Source organism: Pseudonaja textilis, chromosome 2 (genome assembly GCF_049901715.1).
Source record: "Pseudonaja textilis isolate UNSWEBS1 chromosome 2, rPseTex1.2, whole genome shotgun sequence".
NCBI classification, from domain to species: domain Eukaryota; kingdom Metazoa; phylum Chordata; class Lepidosauria; order Squamata; family Elapidae; genus Pseudonaja; species Pseudonaja textilis.
In genome coordinates this window covers 54,568,139-54,584,088 of record NC_141991.1, presented here as the reverse complement: position 1 = coordinate 54,584,088, position 15,950 = coordinate 54,568,139, and the positions used below count along the sequence as shown (strand labels likewise).

The window sequence follows — 15,950 nt, the reverse complement described above, 5'->3', positions numbered from 1 at the left end:
GTGGGCGCCATCAGAGTGCCACCTCCTGCTGTTGCCGCTGCCCGGCACCGCGCCGCTTCTTCCCCCACTGCCACTGCAGCTTCTGCCCCGCCGCTGCTGCCCCGCCACCGCTGCTGCTTCTGCCCCGCCGCCACTGCCCCCGTGGTGGGGGCAGAAGCGGCAGGTGGTGGGGAAGAAGCGGCGGCGGCGGGGGTCGGGCGGGGGCAGAAGCGGCGCGGGGCAGAAGCGGTGGCAGCGGGGTCGCGGCGGGGGCAGAAGTGGCGGTGGGGGCAGAAGCAGCAGCGGTGGCGGGGCAGAAGCGGCGGCGGTGGGAAGAAGCAGCAGGGGCAGAAGCAGCGGCGGGGAAGAAGCGGCGGGGGCAGCGGCGGCGGGGGCAGAAGCAGCAGCGGTGGCGGGGAAGGCTTCTGCCCCCACCGCTGCTGCTGCTGCTTCTGCCTTCCAGTCCTGCCTCATCCAGCCGGGCCATTTGCAGGAGGAGAGGTAGGCGTGAGGCGGGTGAGCTTTCTCCCCCCCACTTCCCCGTCCCCGCAAAATTTGGCCGGAAAATAAACTGTGATAAAAAAACCGTGATAAAAAATAAATAATTTTTAATAAATAATTAATAATAAATAATAAAAACATCTCACTAACTTCATTTCCAAATAAATTTAATATGTTAACTATGTTTTCTATGGTTTTTGGGGATGATCAGGTATCGTTACTGTTATTTTATTTTATGTGCGGCCCAAACCAAATTTTCATCTCTAATGTGGCCCAGGGAAGGTGAAAGGTTGGACACCCCTGGTTTAAACCATTTCAATGTCCTGCTCTGCTTCATTTGTGATATCTGAAACTATAATCTTTGCATCAGAAATAAATGCATAAACAAAGAATGTAAGGGTAACTTGAATGTTTCTCTTGAACAAAATTGCATCACACAAAAGATAGGAAGTGAAGTTATTCGTATATCCTGTTTTTTCTCTCCTCATCCTCCAATATTGAAAGTTGAAATTACTTCAGAGCAGAGCGGGAAGAATATTTCCACAATGAGAAAAATGTAAATACGTGGGCCCCACTTTCCCTAGACTAATTTTGGCTTCTGGACAGATTAGAAACAAAATAAACAAAGACATATGATACAGAGAGAGAAAAGTTTTCTATTTCCTGTAACTTTCTTCCACAGTCCTACATTTTATGAAGAAAAGGTTCCCCCCCCCCATCTTCTTCTTACTTTTATTAAATTAAAGACTTTGCATCTGATTTACACCAACAAATTTATCTCCCTTTTCTACTTAAAAAGCAATTATAGTAGTTTACAGGATAGTTAAAAACAGAAATAAATTACTGGATCCATATTCTGCATTTTACACTTCAGTCAATTCAAATACCTTCTACTGCCTGGACACACAGTGATGTCTGTTTGCAAGGAATTGCTTTTAATCATAAGCTTTATACAAGTTACTCCCTAGCTGTGGATTGTCATCTTGGTGTTATTCTGAAATATTCTTCCTGGGCAAGCCTGGGTCCACATTTATTTATTAAATTAGCCACCTCCCTTCCCAAAAGGATGAACTTCATGCATAATTAAAATTTGGAAAAGCACACTAGTAGGCAAGAATCCAAGACTAAATCTGATTCCTAAATACCAAGAGTGCTGTATATTTGCTTATAAATGCTCCCTTCCTCATGAAGTAAAGGCAGTTCTTAATTCCCATTTGAAATTATAATATGACTCAAGTTCTAGGAACAACAATGAAAACAGCAATAATGTAAGTTAGGAGAACTAACATGTCAATCACAAAAGCATTGATGTATGGCAAGAAAAAAGTAATATTTAGTTGGTTTTTTTAAAAAAAACTGTATTTCACCAAATATTTTCTTAAAACACACACACAATAGCAATAAAACGACCATGACTTCTATTTTTAGACTATTCTCCAACTTCAGACACAATACCTTGACAATGCAAATAACTCATTCTGTAACCCTATAAAATGAATGGAAAGGAACTAACAGATTAACAACGGAAATGGCTATTTTAAGCAACCAAAAGTATTTATAGTTACTTTTGAGCATCACAGTAAGATGGAAAAATAAAACCAAATATTCATATAACATGTCAATGGTATTTTGACCAGTTCCCATAGATCAGCTACCTCCAACCCAGGGACTGATTCTGTGGAGAGAGGTTTTTCCATGGACTGGAGTGGGCGTGGTTTCGTGTGCTTCTTACATCTCGCAGATGGGTCTTTGCTTGTTTGTGCGGCCCAGTTTCTGGCTTGCTGCAGCCCAGTGCCGGTTCACGAACCAGAGGTTGGGGACCCCTACCATAGATTATAGCCTATTATAGTTTATTGCAGAAATAATCCTTTAGGCTTCAGTAGAATAGGACTGAATAAAATTTCAATATTGGTGCTTGCTTAGAATATTGACACATGCTGATCTAATATATTCTTTACAACTTAATATAAGTATTGTTCTTATGGTTAGAAAAAACCTGAAAGTGAATTCCTTGTTAGATTCAGCATTTTTTAAAAAGCCAACAATTTTACTGCTTAGTCATACTACCTGCTTTGGTTCTAATATTCTACACCTTGAGCAAAACTTTATTGAGTTATGATGTGGCATGGACTTTTTATAATTAGTCATCACTATTGCTTTAAGGTAAACTGAAAGGCTAGAATTAAATGAAACAATGAAAGAAACAATGAAAGAAACACATGCATCATCAACTTTAGTTTTAACATCCAGCACCTAGTCATAACTAGAACAGATAAATGGATAGAAAATGAATAAATAATGAAACACCTCTTTCAAACATAGCACATTGGTTGTATATTCACACAGTGATGTCCATGAAATCAATGAGGGCTATTGTAGTGGATTTCACTCAAAGGAAACAATGGAAATGCATTAATAGATCTATTCATTGAAAAGGTAAGATCATAAAGAGCTGCAGATCATAAGAGCTGCAGTGGCGCAGTGGTTAGATGCAGTACTAAAGGCTATGCCTGCTGTCTGCCTGAAATGTGGCAGTTTGAATCTCACCAGGCTCAAAATTGACTCAGCCTTCCATCCTTCCAAGGTCAGTAAAATGAGGACCCAGATTGTTGGGGGCAATAGGCTGACTCTGTAAAGCCACTTAGAGAGGGCTGTAAAGCAGTGTGAAGCGGTATATCAGTCTAACTGCTATTGCTATAAATGAAAGGATACCGACTACTGATTGTTCTATTTTACAGCCCAATCTTAGTAACCAGTTTTAACCAAGCATGCATTATATACTATAGAGCAGCTTTTCTCAAACTTGGCAACTTTTAAGATGTGTCAACCTCAACCCCCAGAATTCTCCAGCAGGTATGTTAAGTCTGCCAAGATTGAGAAATGCTGCTATAGAATGCTTTTACTTTTCAATTATGGGTGTGGAAGCAGCCTTTGGTTAGCACTGTTCACAGGATCTTGCTGCTTTCATGAAAAGGATAAAAGCAGCATTGTGGTGTTGCACTGGAAGTGGTGGGCATGACATGTGGTGGGCATGACATGTTGTGCTGCACTTAGAGAAAAGGCAAACCTTGCATTACAACTTCACATCATTGTGTTCTTCAGTATGACCTCTTTTAGCCCGTTGCAGCCTTTTGCATTATCATTCTTTACCAGGGTAAGTAGGCATAGCTGAAAGCGATGCTGGGCTAGTATAATATACCTATCAGTGTAGTATTGTGATCCTATTTCTCAGTTTCACTTTTGAGGGTTTTTTTTTGTCTCAACTGTGGATGAAGAAATCATTATTGAAATCTACGTCAGATGATTAATTTATGTCATAAAGTTGAACATTTTTGAAGCCCCAATAATTATTACTGTGCAAGTAACAGATAGCAAAGTGGACAAGGCTATGAATATTGTTCACTTTTGAACATTATTTTACAATATATTTGCTTGCAAACCTTAAAGAGCATAACAAGCACTGTCTCTTGGACAAAGTACTTGACATATTACTTGAAGTACTTTTTGAATGGTTTAAAGAAAAGTTGTGCTCTACCAAAGCAAGAGAAATTTCGAAGTGCAGTGCTGAACAAATATTAATTTGAAGCTCAGAATAATCAGATTGCCTTGTGGATAACCAAGGCCCTTAATGCTTACCAGCTGTGTTGTTTTTTTCCCCAAGGCCTCTCCCATTAGATTACAAGTTACCCTTTCTAAACATCCATTGCCACAATACATTAATAATGCCTGCTAAATTATATTGTTGACATCTGCTGATTTTTGTCAATGGGTTTTTGGGATTTCCTTTGGTGGTCTCCACTGTTACTAGGAAATCATGTTTGCTGCTGCATTAACTAGAAAGAAGATTAAGTAAAGCTTTGCAATGAGTCCCTACTAAGAAAATAACTAAGTACTGTAGCAGTTAATTCTCTACCCACATTTCAGCAAGGGTTCCAAAACCACATTTGCATTCAGTCTGTTACATTTATTTATTTTTAAACTTCCAGCCTTACCTATAATATTGCAGCTGAGATTCTAGCTGCTGGATATAGATCTGCAGTTGGGACACTTTATGGGCTTTAGTTTCTAGCTCCTTTACTTTTCCAAGGCTGTTAAGGATAACACATCTTGCTTCTTCAACTTTCTTCCTCATTTCTGCCTGCTCCCTTTTTAAACTGTGGTTGCAATCTTCCAGGGCTATGAGGGCTTCGTGAGAATTCCTTAGTTCTTTTTCCAGTTCTTGGTTAAACTTAATTGCTTCTTCAATTTGTCCATCTCTAGAAGTTCGGATTAATTCAACTTCTTTTAGAACACTCTGAAGGCACTTGGAAGTCTGAAATCTATTGTTAACCTGTTGTCTCCGGCTGCCTATAAAGCAAGTCCCATTTTTCTTATGCTGTGCATGGCTCTTCCACAATCCCACCTACAATCATCAGGAGCAAAATGGAAAATGTTAATAAGGAGCAGTGAAGGTTTTAAACAGATTTCTTCTCAATGCAATCAATACATTTGTCTTCAACATATGTATCAATAGCTGAAGAATGATCACAATCCAATGGCTAAATTTAAAACAAACACACAAGCACTCATAATGACTCCTGTGTGCATTATTTCACACAGGAATTCTTGTGTGAATATACTTAAATAGAGTTTACTGCCATTTTGGTTATCTAGATTACACAACTCTCCTTTCCAATGAAAATTTAGGAACATGTTCCAGATTAAACAGAGAAGACTGAGAGACACCAACATTATTGAAACTGTAATCATGAACTCAATTACATCACAGAAAGGTGAATTTGGTTTTGAGTCAAGATGTATAATGCATAAAATTACATTATAATATATATGGCAATATAAGTATGAAAACTTATCAAGAGAAACTGTGGTCTTAAGTAACTTAACTGCTTGGTAAAATAGGACATTGTGAAACATGAAATACTTTTTATTCTAATCCTGCCTAATTTGATACTGTACTTGAAGTGTACTATCTTGCTGGCTGTGAATTATGGGAGCTGAAATCTAATGCATCTGAAGACCACCAAGCCAGAGAAGACTGCCCTAGAAGTTATTTAAGTATCAACACCTAGAATACATAGCTAACAGTGCATAGCATGCAAAGAGAATCTTGCTTATTATACCAATATTGTCTTCATTAAGATAATAATTTGGAAAACCTGAGTCTTTCTGTGCTTTCAGTAAAGGATCATGAAGGAATCAATTAACCATGAAAAGCACAGTACTCAATCCAGCATCACTGTAACTCAAATTCAGCATTTTATTTCATAAAGGGTGTATGGTGCTACTTCAACACATCCCAAAAGCTGCCTAAATGTGCACAGAATTGCAAGCAAGTGAAGATACCAGATGGGTATCCAAGAGTGAATGGTCAGTGGCTCTTTTGGGAGAGGGAGGACAAAAGGCTCCTTACTTTATTATGGCTAGGGTACAGAGGAGGAGAAGTCCTTGTTCCCACAAGTGCACAGTTTAATTTGTGAAAGGGAATGCATTTATCTGTGTTTTGCATGCATGTTCAAAGTTTCACTTTTTCGCATACCAATATCGGCTATACTGTAAGTGAATGTGAGACACCTGTATTATTTATTTATTGGATTTTTATTCTGCCCACCTCAATAATACAACAACTTTGGGCAACTTATAACATTATAAAAATATGTATATGACCTGTGCAGGCATAGGAATCATGCAGAGATCACCTATGCCTATTTAGGTTATATACATGCAGGTGTTCCCACAAATAGTAGAGTAAAGCAACAAAAGCAACAATAATCCCATTTCCTTTCACACCATTGCATTCACTGCAATATATTCAGAGAGGAAGAGTACAAGGTTAAAATTATCCTTGACAGGAAAGAAGCTGAAGAAAGAAACATGGTTCTTAGGATAGTGGGTCATCAGTGAGTGATGGATGAAAAGAGAGGCAGAAATTTGTTCTGGTTACTAACAGCTATCAACAGTTACCAATAAGGCAAACAAATGAGATAAAATTGCAACTTCGAAATTGAGTATATCATTCAGCCAAAGCACTATGCTATAATTGGACTCATTCATTTATGTATCCAAACTGTTGCTAAATCTAGATTCATGCTACAACAGCATACTAAAATAAAATAAAGTGTTACCCAAGAAAAGTAATGTAGTGTATCACAAAAACAAGCCAATAATGAAAATTATTTATAAGCTAACATTTGGATTGTTGATGGGTTGGCTATGTATATACAGCTGTTCTCCTAACATTTAGTTTTTGAAATGTTAAAACTCATGGGGTTTTTTGGATTCAATTGCTCATTTAATGTTAGTTCCCAGTGTGCTGTACAGCAACAAGATCTGGCCAATATTACAAAGTTGACAGGATGTAAGAAAAGCTAATTTCCTGTTCTGTCTGACAGGGGGATCCTATAACAAAAGCATGATGGATGTTCTATCTGGGTACTCTTGGATGGCCCATGAGACATTCTAGGAATAGTCTAAAGAAGAACAGATGGGGGGGGGGGCATGAAGTAATGCTGCTGCATCAGTAGTAGAGACCAAATGAATAGGAGAGCCACAGGAGAAGATAAGAGACAAGATGGAACTTCCCTGATAAAAAGAGGTTCACTAAAGCAGTGGTCACCAACCAGAGGGCCAGGGACCCCTGGTAGTCTGCGAAAAAATGTTGGTGGTCCACAGAGAAATGTCACCCCCAAAGCAATTAATCCAGGCTACGCAGGAACACAAGACTGCGCCACCCACATGGCCCGCAGGAACACAAGATTTGTGTCACTCGCATTGCGAACAACACAAGGTAGTGAGGGGAGTGGGGAAAGGGCAGAGAGGGGAACTTGCCACACTCACCCCACACACTTTACCTGGCCACTGGGCTCCTTCTTTCTGCTTCTTTCTTCTTCTGCTTTTGGCTGCACACAAGGAAAGCAGCAAAAGTCTTTATTTCTCTCCCCCAAACCTCCCCAGAAATGAGTTTTTGGGACCCTGCAAGGCATCCAGCTCCAAGAGGCTGCACCATTCTGGTGGAGTTTGGGAGAGAGAGAAAAAACTTTTGCTGCTTCAGCTGCTTTCCTTGCATGAAGCCAAAAGTCTCTCTCTTTTTCTCTTTCTCTCCCCCCCCCCACGAGAACAGAGCTGGAGATGGTATCCTGTGATCCCAAATAAAGAATGATTGATCGGTGGGAAAATGGGTTGAGGAATTTTCCTGCAGACTTTTTTGGGGATTTTCCCAGGGTCTCTGATCCACAGGATTTAAAATTGTGAGTTTGGTGGTTTTTGCAGTCCAAAAGGTTGGTGACCCCTATCGTAAGGCTTTTGGTAGGAATATATCCATCTCCAATGAATGTAAAGAGAAATTAAAAGTTAGAAGTAGATAAAGTTGTTTATTGGAAAAGATGTATTTATTTACTGAGTCACAGAGTTATTCCAAAAGGCAAAATATAAGCATATAAAAATGCTTCAAACTAGTCTACTGAATTCAGTAAACTTTTTTGAAATAAATCTGCACTTGATAGCTGCTTCAGATTTCTGCTTATGTACCCACTTGTCTGTGAGCAAAGACTACTGACCTTACCAGCAATTAAATTTTAATAGGCATGTAAATGGCATGAATTATTAAACCCACTAAAGTCAGTGTGTTTAATTCTGCATGGGATTGATGTTATATTAAAATCATGAAATTATTGATCACAGAGAGCTATGCAATGGGGACTCAATCTTTTTTTATATTAAAAAATGTCCATCTCGTTATTGAAGGTGTGCAGGAATGAAAATGAGTATGTCTTCAAATATTAATATTATTGAATTTATGTAGTGTATCCTGTTTCAATAGGAAAATACATGTTCTTTCTTCATCTTTGCCCTCCATACTTTATTTGGATTTTCTTTCAATCCAGTCATAGGTAAGATCTGCCCACTGAAGTCAATGAATTTTCCAATGCAATCAAATCTATATTTATTTATAAATATATAAAAGTCAGAATTCAGAAAAGCCATGCAGGAGTGCTTCAGAATGAAACTTCAATAGTGCTCACCTTTGACTGGACAGGTTCATTACTTTGTTGAAAAACTTGCAAACACAACAAGAGATTATTCTAGACAGATTTTTTCAGGTAGATCCAAATGAACTGTTTCATCTGAAACATGCTTCTCTGAATGTCTAGTAGAGTGCTGTCAACACAATGTTCATTTATACAATATATGGAGACCACAGTGTTTAGGTGCCATGTTGTTCTTTCACTGACTAACAAGATTTCAGAGAAGACAAAAGCTAAGCGAAATATTTGTGCATCAGCCCCAAAGCCAATAAGCAACTTCAAGCCATCTGTGTTGAAGAGTATTTCAATTCAACACAATATAAACAGAACCAGGTTTGAATGGAAATTAAAAAGTCACAAACTTTTTAGAATTATTCCTGTTACAAAAATGGTTGCTACGACTCAAGGATGGAAAGAATTTGGGACTCTTGAACTTATTATTCCAATTTCTTAGTAAAATAGGAGTTGCATTACTCAAAAGATGCCAGCACCAGAAAAGACCTTCTAATAAAGCTCAATAAAGGAACTGAATTCTCCATATGACTTGTCAGGAAAAAAAAAATAGGGCTGCTTCTTTGTCACAATTTACTCTTTCCCCTTCACTTACAATAGCCCACCATGGCAATAAAATTCACTCCCTAGTTTGTAATAATGATAAGGGTTGGCTTTTTAGTTCATGGAAAACCCACCTCTGTCGAAGTGCATGTTTTATAGACAATAGAGCATCCCACAGTGCATCTCTCCACTTGTTTGCAAGGGGAGTGTCAGCTGGGAGAGCCTGGAGCCTCTCAACATTTCCATTCTCCTTTAAGTTGTCCTGAAAGAAAAATAGAAATGCCAGGGTGGGTTTCCCTCCCTTCTGAAGCCATTTCAATTGGCTTCAGCATCTTTCCCATCCCTGCCTGGAGATGAGATTGCGAACAAATAAGGTAACTCCTAGTTCGCTGTTAAGTTCTCCACATCCAAAATGTGCCCCCTGAGGCATCCAACCCACTATCCCCTGAGGACAGGTAGGCCTCAGGAAGGCATTGAGGACATTCTCCCGGGCACCTTCCCTTCCTCCTGTCTTCAGGTGCCCTTCCCCAGAGCAGCCTGGGTGGCACCTTTTGGGTGAGCATCTACTGTATGTCACTCAGGATTTGTCCCACCCCACTGCCATCTCGACTGAAAAGCGTTTAATTAAGTACACTCGGGGGTGGTTGGGGCTCAGCTTGGGACTTTCCCGCCCACCCAGGCAGCCGGGTAACCGGGCCCGGGCAAGGAAGGCTCCACAGCTCCAAGGCGCGCACTTTTTCCGATCCCTTTGGGCTCCGCGGCGCAGCAGGACTTCCCCGCCCGCTCACCTGGAGCGCCAAGCACCGGGCATCGCTGCTCTGCAAAGCCGCCCTCATGTCCTCCACCAGTTCGCGCAGGCTGGCGTTTTCGTCTTCCAGCTTGACGATGCGATCCTCGGCTTGCTCCAGCGCCACGATCTCTTCGTAGCATTCCCGGGAGCAGGACCCGGGCGGCGAGACGGAGCACGACCGAGCGCCGCTACTCCGCGGGCACCCTCTGCTCGCCGCCCTGCGCCCCGCCGCAGCTTGCTCCCGCCGGCGGCGGAGCGGGCTGCGGAGGCGAATCTGGGTCTCGATGTGCTCGCTCTCCTTGCCCAGAGGTAGCCGGTTCACCCCCGGGACGCCCTGGTCCGTCGGCTTGCAGCCGGCCTTAGTGCTAAAGTAGCCGCACAGCTTGGCATGGAACTGTCGGAAAGTCAGCTCGGGCGAGAGGTTCTCGCAGAGGCCGGCGCATTCCTCCGGGTCGGCGGCCGCCTCGTCGTCGTCGTCTTGCAGCCCCAGCACCAGGCAGAGGGTCTGGAAATCCTCGCCGGGGATCTTGCCTTCGCCTTCGCAGTCCAAGTGGTGGAAGATCTCCTGCAGGTACTGATCCAAGCCCGTGGCCAGCACGATGATCTCGTTCTCTACTCCCCGGTCCAGCCCGTAGTGGTAAGCCAAGGCGCTCACTAGCCACTGGGTTCGGCGAGCCGGCCGGCTGTAAGGGTCCCACACCTCAGGCGGATCCATCCTCGGGCGCTCCCGCCGCCCCCTCGCCGCTCAGCTCGCGCTTCTCTTCAACCATTCTTCCCCTGCTTGAATCGAGTTTCCCCGGGTCTGGGGGGGCGGCGCCGCCTGAGCCAGCCACGCCCCCATCTCGTGTTCCTCCCCGCCATCCTGTCCCCGAGAGCGGAGGGGCTAGGTGGGCGCCTCTTCTGTAAGGCTCTGGAGGCGCGAGTGAGCATGCGTGGCGCTTCCTCGGTGCAAATGAGTTTGAAGAAAGGTTTTTCTTCGACTCGGAAGATGAGTCACGTTTCTCAACGGAAGGAGAGAGAGAGAGACGCAAGGTAGACTATGAATTTGGAAAAAAATCTTTCATGAAAAGGCATTGATTGGGTCGAGGCTATCTCCAGGAGTTCAGGTGAACTGTGATAAGTCTTTATTTCTGCTGTATGTCAACTTCAGCAACAGAGTGGTCAATGTCTGGAATACACTACCTGACTCTGGTTTCTTCCCCCAAAACTTTTCACCTTAGACTGTCTACTGTTGACCTCACCCCTTTCCTAAGAGGTCTGTAGGGGGCATACATAAGCGCACCAACATACCTACCACCCTTTTCCTAATGGTTTTTTTAAAATTCATATCCATTTCACAATACTCATAATCATGTTTATACTTATACCTGTTACCTAATACTTGCTTGACAAATAAATAAAAATAAACATAATAAATTTTTTTGCCTCCATTTGTATAAGCATTTCAAAAAGCAGCCCCGATCATAACAGTAGCAGCCACCAGCATAAATCAAATTAAGAATGTCAATACAAATGACAATATTGCAAAGAAGTGCTGGCCAGACATCAGAACCATCACCTTTGAGTACAAGAGCTTTTGTGCGTAGCCAACAATTCTGCTTTTGCTGTAACTTATATGTGTGTATTCCTCGGCAGGTATATTTTTCTGCATCTACCTGCATAGCTGAAGAAGCTTCTTGGATGAGAAGCAAAACATCCTCAAGGAAAAACCAAAAAGTTCAAACGGCACCTTTGGGACAACCATGACCTGGATGATTGAGAATCTCCCTAGATACTCGCCCAAAAGTTTGTAGTCACAATAGCTCATAAAGAGACAAAAGCTGCTTTCCTCAATATTTTAACAGAAGTTTTCTTTTTTATTTTCTTTTTCCAAAACTAAACAAAAATTATTCAAAAATAAGTCCATTTTCACATCAGACACACAATTTTCAAGCAAGGAAGGTGCTTCACATTTAGGTGGAGAAACAAAGGATGCTTAGAATAGTTTTTATTTTTCAATACATCTGGCACAGTTCCTGCAATTTTACTCCCTATGCATGCTTTCTTTGTCAAAGTTGCTCAGTCGCTAAGTCATGCGGTCTCTCCGTGACCCCAAGGACCATAGCATGCCAGCCAATCCCCTCCCTCTCCTCCATTGTCTCCTTGAATTTGCCAAATTCATGTTCTTTATGTTGATGATGCTATCTAACCATCCGATCCTCTGCCGTCCCCTTCTCTTTTTGCTTTCAATCTTTCCCAACATCCTCCCTGCACATTAGGTGGCCAAAGTAGTTAAGCTTCAGCTTCAGTATCTGTCCTCCCAAAGAACAGTCAGGATTTCCTTTAGGATTGGCTGATTTGATCTCCTTGCAATCCAATGGATTCTCAAGTGTCTTCTCCAATACTGGAATTCAGAAGCTTCAGTTCTTCAGCACTCAGCCTTCCTTGTGGTCCAACTCTCACAGCCATACATTACTACTGGGAAAACTATAGTTTTGACTATATGGACTGTTGGAAGAATTTTCCTTCTGGGTTCAGTTCCATGTGGGGAGAAAGACACTGGAAACATGGAGGCTCCAAAGAAACTGCTTGGAAAGATGGTTTAATGGTGGACATGATGGTAATGATAATGATGGTTTAAAGAGCCTTGGAGCTCTTGGGCGAAGAAAAGGGAAGAGATGCTGAGAGTCCCTGGGTTTTATACCCTCTCTGGCTTTGAACTTACTGGGGCAAAAGAAGAGTATCCTGACTGGTTGCTGTGAGAGGTCATAGCTAGCTTTGTAGGTTGTCTGTGTGCTAAGTTTGGTTGAAACTTGGTGGGTGATGCAATGAAGGGCAATTAAATGGCTCTGCCTGAAGGAGGTAGATCTTTGTTATGTAGAATAGACTGGCCCAGGCCTTAATGGCCCATTAACATCCACAGTAAATGTCTGTGCTATTAAGGAAATCTTTTTTTTAAAGAACAACAGTAATAATAGTTAAACTTTCTCTCAGAAGTTACAAATTTCACAAATTATTGAAAAATAACAGGCACTTATGTTAGGACATAAATTATGAAAGTTACTTCTGACAAGGGTGACATCATTCCTTTCCTTTGTAATATCTCCTCTGATTAAAAGGTAATACACTGTTTTGTGACATTTTTCTTGGTCCTGAAAAAATACATTTATATTTAGATTCTCCCTTTTATGGTTCAATACAAATTGATTGGTTTGCATAGAGATTCATCAATTTACACAGACAAATGAACAGAACAAGCAATAATTAACTTAAAAGAAAAAACCATGTAGATTGGCACTAATTTTAAAATGTCTAATCTAACAATAGGGGGAAAAAACTCAGCAGAAAACAGTACTTATAAAAAAAATAAAGGCACTGGAAGAATATATCAGTGTATTTGATGACTAAGGAAATCCAATGAAGATTGTAATTCTGGCACTACTACAACATAAAATAAAACCATACCAAGTGAAATTAATAGAGAAACATAAATTCCTTCTAAAAATATGAAGGAGAAAAAAAAACAGAAGCCAGGATATGTGGTTTGGAGGGAGGGATAACATTCAGTTTCTTCCACAGATAGTCCTTGTCTTATGACCACAATCAGGACCAGAACTTCCATTGTTAAAGAAGATGGTTGCTAAGTGAGCCTTGCCTCTTTTTTTGCCATGGTTGTTAGTGAACCACTTAATTCTGTGAATTGTGTGATTGTTTAAGCAAAGCTGGCTTCCGTCATTGACTTTGCTTGTTGGAAGCTGCCTGGGAAGGTCGTGAATGGAGATGTGTCCTTGGGATGCTGCAACCATGATAAATAGATACCAATTGCCAAGCACCTGAATTTTGATCACATGACCATGGGGATGCTGTGATAGTTGTAAGTGTGAATACAAGTCATTTGAAACAGTTGCTAAACAAAAGGTTATAAGTCGGGGACTACCTGTACTGTAACAGTTATTACTAAATTATATTTTACAGGTTTTCCTTTTGAGTCCCAAGAATTCCTACGGTAATGATGATGAAAGAAAACACCTCTGTTTTTATAAATTGGATTTTTCAATGGGAAAGTGACAGCTAACTGGGTCAATCTTTAGCAAACACTTGTTTCTCTGCTTATCATAAACTGGGGCACTTTTCCCCAAGAAAAAGGTGCCATTGGATGCAACCAAACATTATTCCTTTTAAACAAACTCTGAGACTTTTTGTATTTGTTTCCTATGATTTGGCAGCAAGAAATCTTACTGTAACTATAATATTTACCAGCTCTTGTTTTTAACTGTTATGAGTAACTTTTTGTGAATTCTTTTCATAATTATGCTTGGCAACTGTTCAAAGTCAATAGCTGAAAGTAAGAAAAAGAATCATCAGTAAATTACTATAATGAAATATAAGCTAAGGATGAGTAGTTGTGGAGGAACAGAAGTGGTATTCAGCAGGTTCTGACCACTTCTGGAGTACTGGTAGTGGAAAATTTGAGTAGTTCAGAGAACCAGCAAATACTGGAGATTTTGACTGACTGGAGATTTTACAGTATCCTCCCCCTGCCACACCCACAGAACTGGTAGTAAAAAAATTTGAATCCTACCACTGTTTTGCACCACACTTTTCTAGAGAAAAAGGTGAATATGAATGCAAACAAATAAACCTGATAAACCTCAAAGCTCAAACTGCCCAAGGAGCTACAGAGGAATTATTGAGTCTGTTATCTGCACCTCTGTAACTGTCTGGTTTGGTTCTGCAACCCAAGACTTCAGAGGATAATTAGGACTGCAGAAAAAACAATTACTACCAACCTGCCTTCAATCGAGGACCTGTATACTGCACGAGTCAAAAAGAGGGCTGTGAAAATATTTACAGACCCCTCACATCCTGGATATAAACTGTTTCAACTCCTTCCCTCAGAACGATGCTATAGAGCACTGCACACCAGAACAACTAGACACAAGAACAGTTTTTCCCCAAACGCCATCACTCTGCTAAACAAATAATTCCTTCAACACTGTCCAACTATTTACGAAGTCTGCACTACTATTACTATTAACCTCATCACTCCTTATCACCCATCCCTTCCCACTTGTGACTGTATGACTGTAACTTTGTCGCTTGTATCCTTACGATCTGTATTGACTGTTTCCTAGTATGGTTTGATTGCTTATTGTACGCTATGACTATTATTAAGTGTTGTACCTTATGATTTTTGACTCTTGGCGAATATATATTTTATGTATACTGAGAGCATTTGCACCAAGACAAATTCCTTGTGTGTCCAATCACCCTTGGACAATAAAGAATTCTATTCTATTATATAGGTACTTTATATATGCAACTATCTTAGAATCTTAAATTCAGAGTAAAAAAAAAAAGCAATCCTTTTAAGAACCTTAAGCAATGCCCCCAGATTTATGTTGTTACAATCCAGAATGCTGCTACTCAGGAATAGCAAAGAAAATGGATTTTTCAGGAATCTGGCTTTGATGGTAGATCGAAGGAATGCCAAAGCTGTTACTACAGAGGGCAGTGGCAAAATAATTTGAGCGAATAGTTTTGAAAAGAGCTTGTAGAGACAAGATTTAGCCTGAGGTATTAACAGAGGTGGGATTCGTACCTATTCGCTAGAACCAGTTGTTAACATTCTAAACAGTTCGGAGAACTAGTTGTTAGAAGAAATTACTGGCCTAATCCTGTAAGGAAGGAAATCCTGCAGGAAGGAAACATAATCCTGCAGGAAGGAAACATTCTGGTGTTGCTTAGAGAAACTGCCTCTCTGTTAACCCTTATTACATTCTTGGCAGGACTAGACTTCCTGTTTCTGGAACTTCTCTGGAGTTTTTTCCCCTCCTTTGCTGGTACTTTGCTTGTGTGGAGTGACCATTCAAAGTTACAATGGCACTGAAGAAGTGACTTATAATCATTTTTCACAGTTATGACTATTGCAGCACCCCCACAGCCATGAGAGGCCAGGCAAGGAGATACATTCCTCAATGTGAGTGATGTTGAGTTGGCTATGCTCAGCCAGTCACAAGCCACGCCCACCAACTAAGCCACACCCACAGAACCAGTTGTTAAAAAAATTGAATCTCACCCCTGGGCATTAAGCAGCATACACACACCCCAATTGTGAGTTCCTT

The 15,950-nt window shown here is 41.0% G+C and overlaps 1 protein-coding gene across 2 annotated transcripts in view; it reads right to left on the bottom strand.

The window, feature by feature from the left end:
* Positions 1-10,737, bottom strand: part of EFCC1 (EF-hand and coiled-coil domain containing 1) — an 87,049-nt gene extending 76,312 nt beyond the window's left edge. For both annotated transcript variants that reach the window (XM_087923946.1, XM_087923945.1), the window contains exons 1-2: positions 9,845-10,737; positions 4,473-4,882 (exon numbers count right to left, since the gene is read on the bottom strand). In XM_087923946.1, the coding sequence (XP_087780072.1) occupies positions 4,473-4,882; positions 9,845-10,561 (1,127 nt within the window). In that variant the 5' untranslated portion in view covers positions 10,562-10,737. The remainder of the gene's footprint in view (positions 1-4,472; positions 4,883-9,844) is intronic.
* Positions 10,738-15,950: the final 5,213 nt, after the last annotated feature.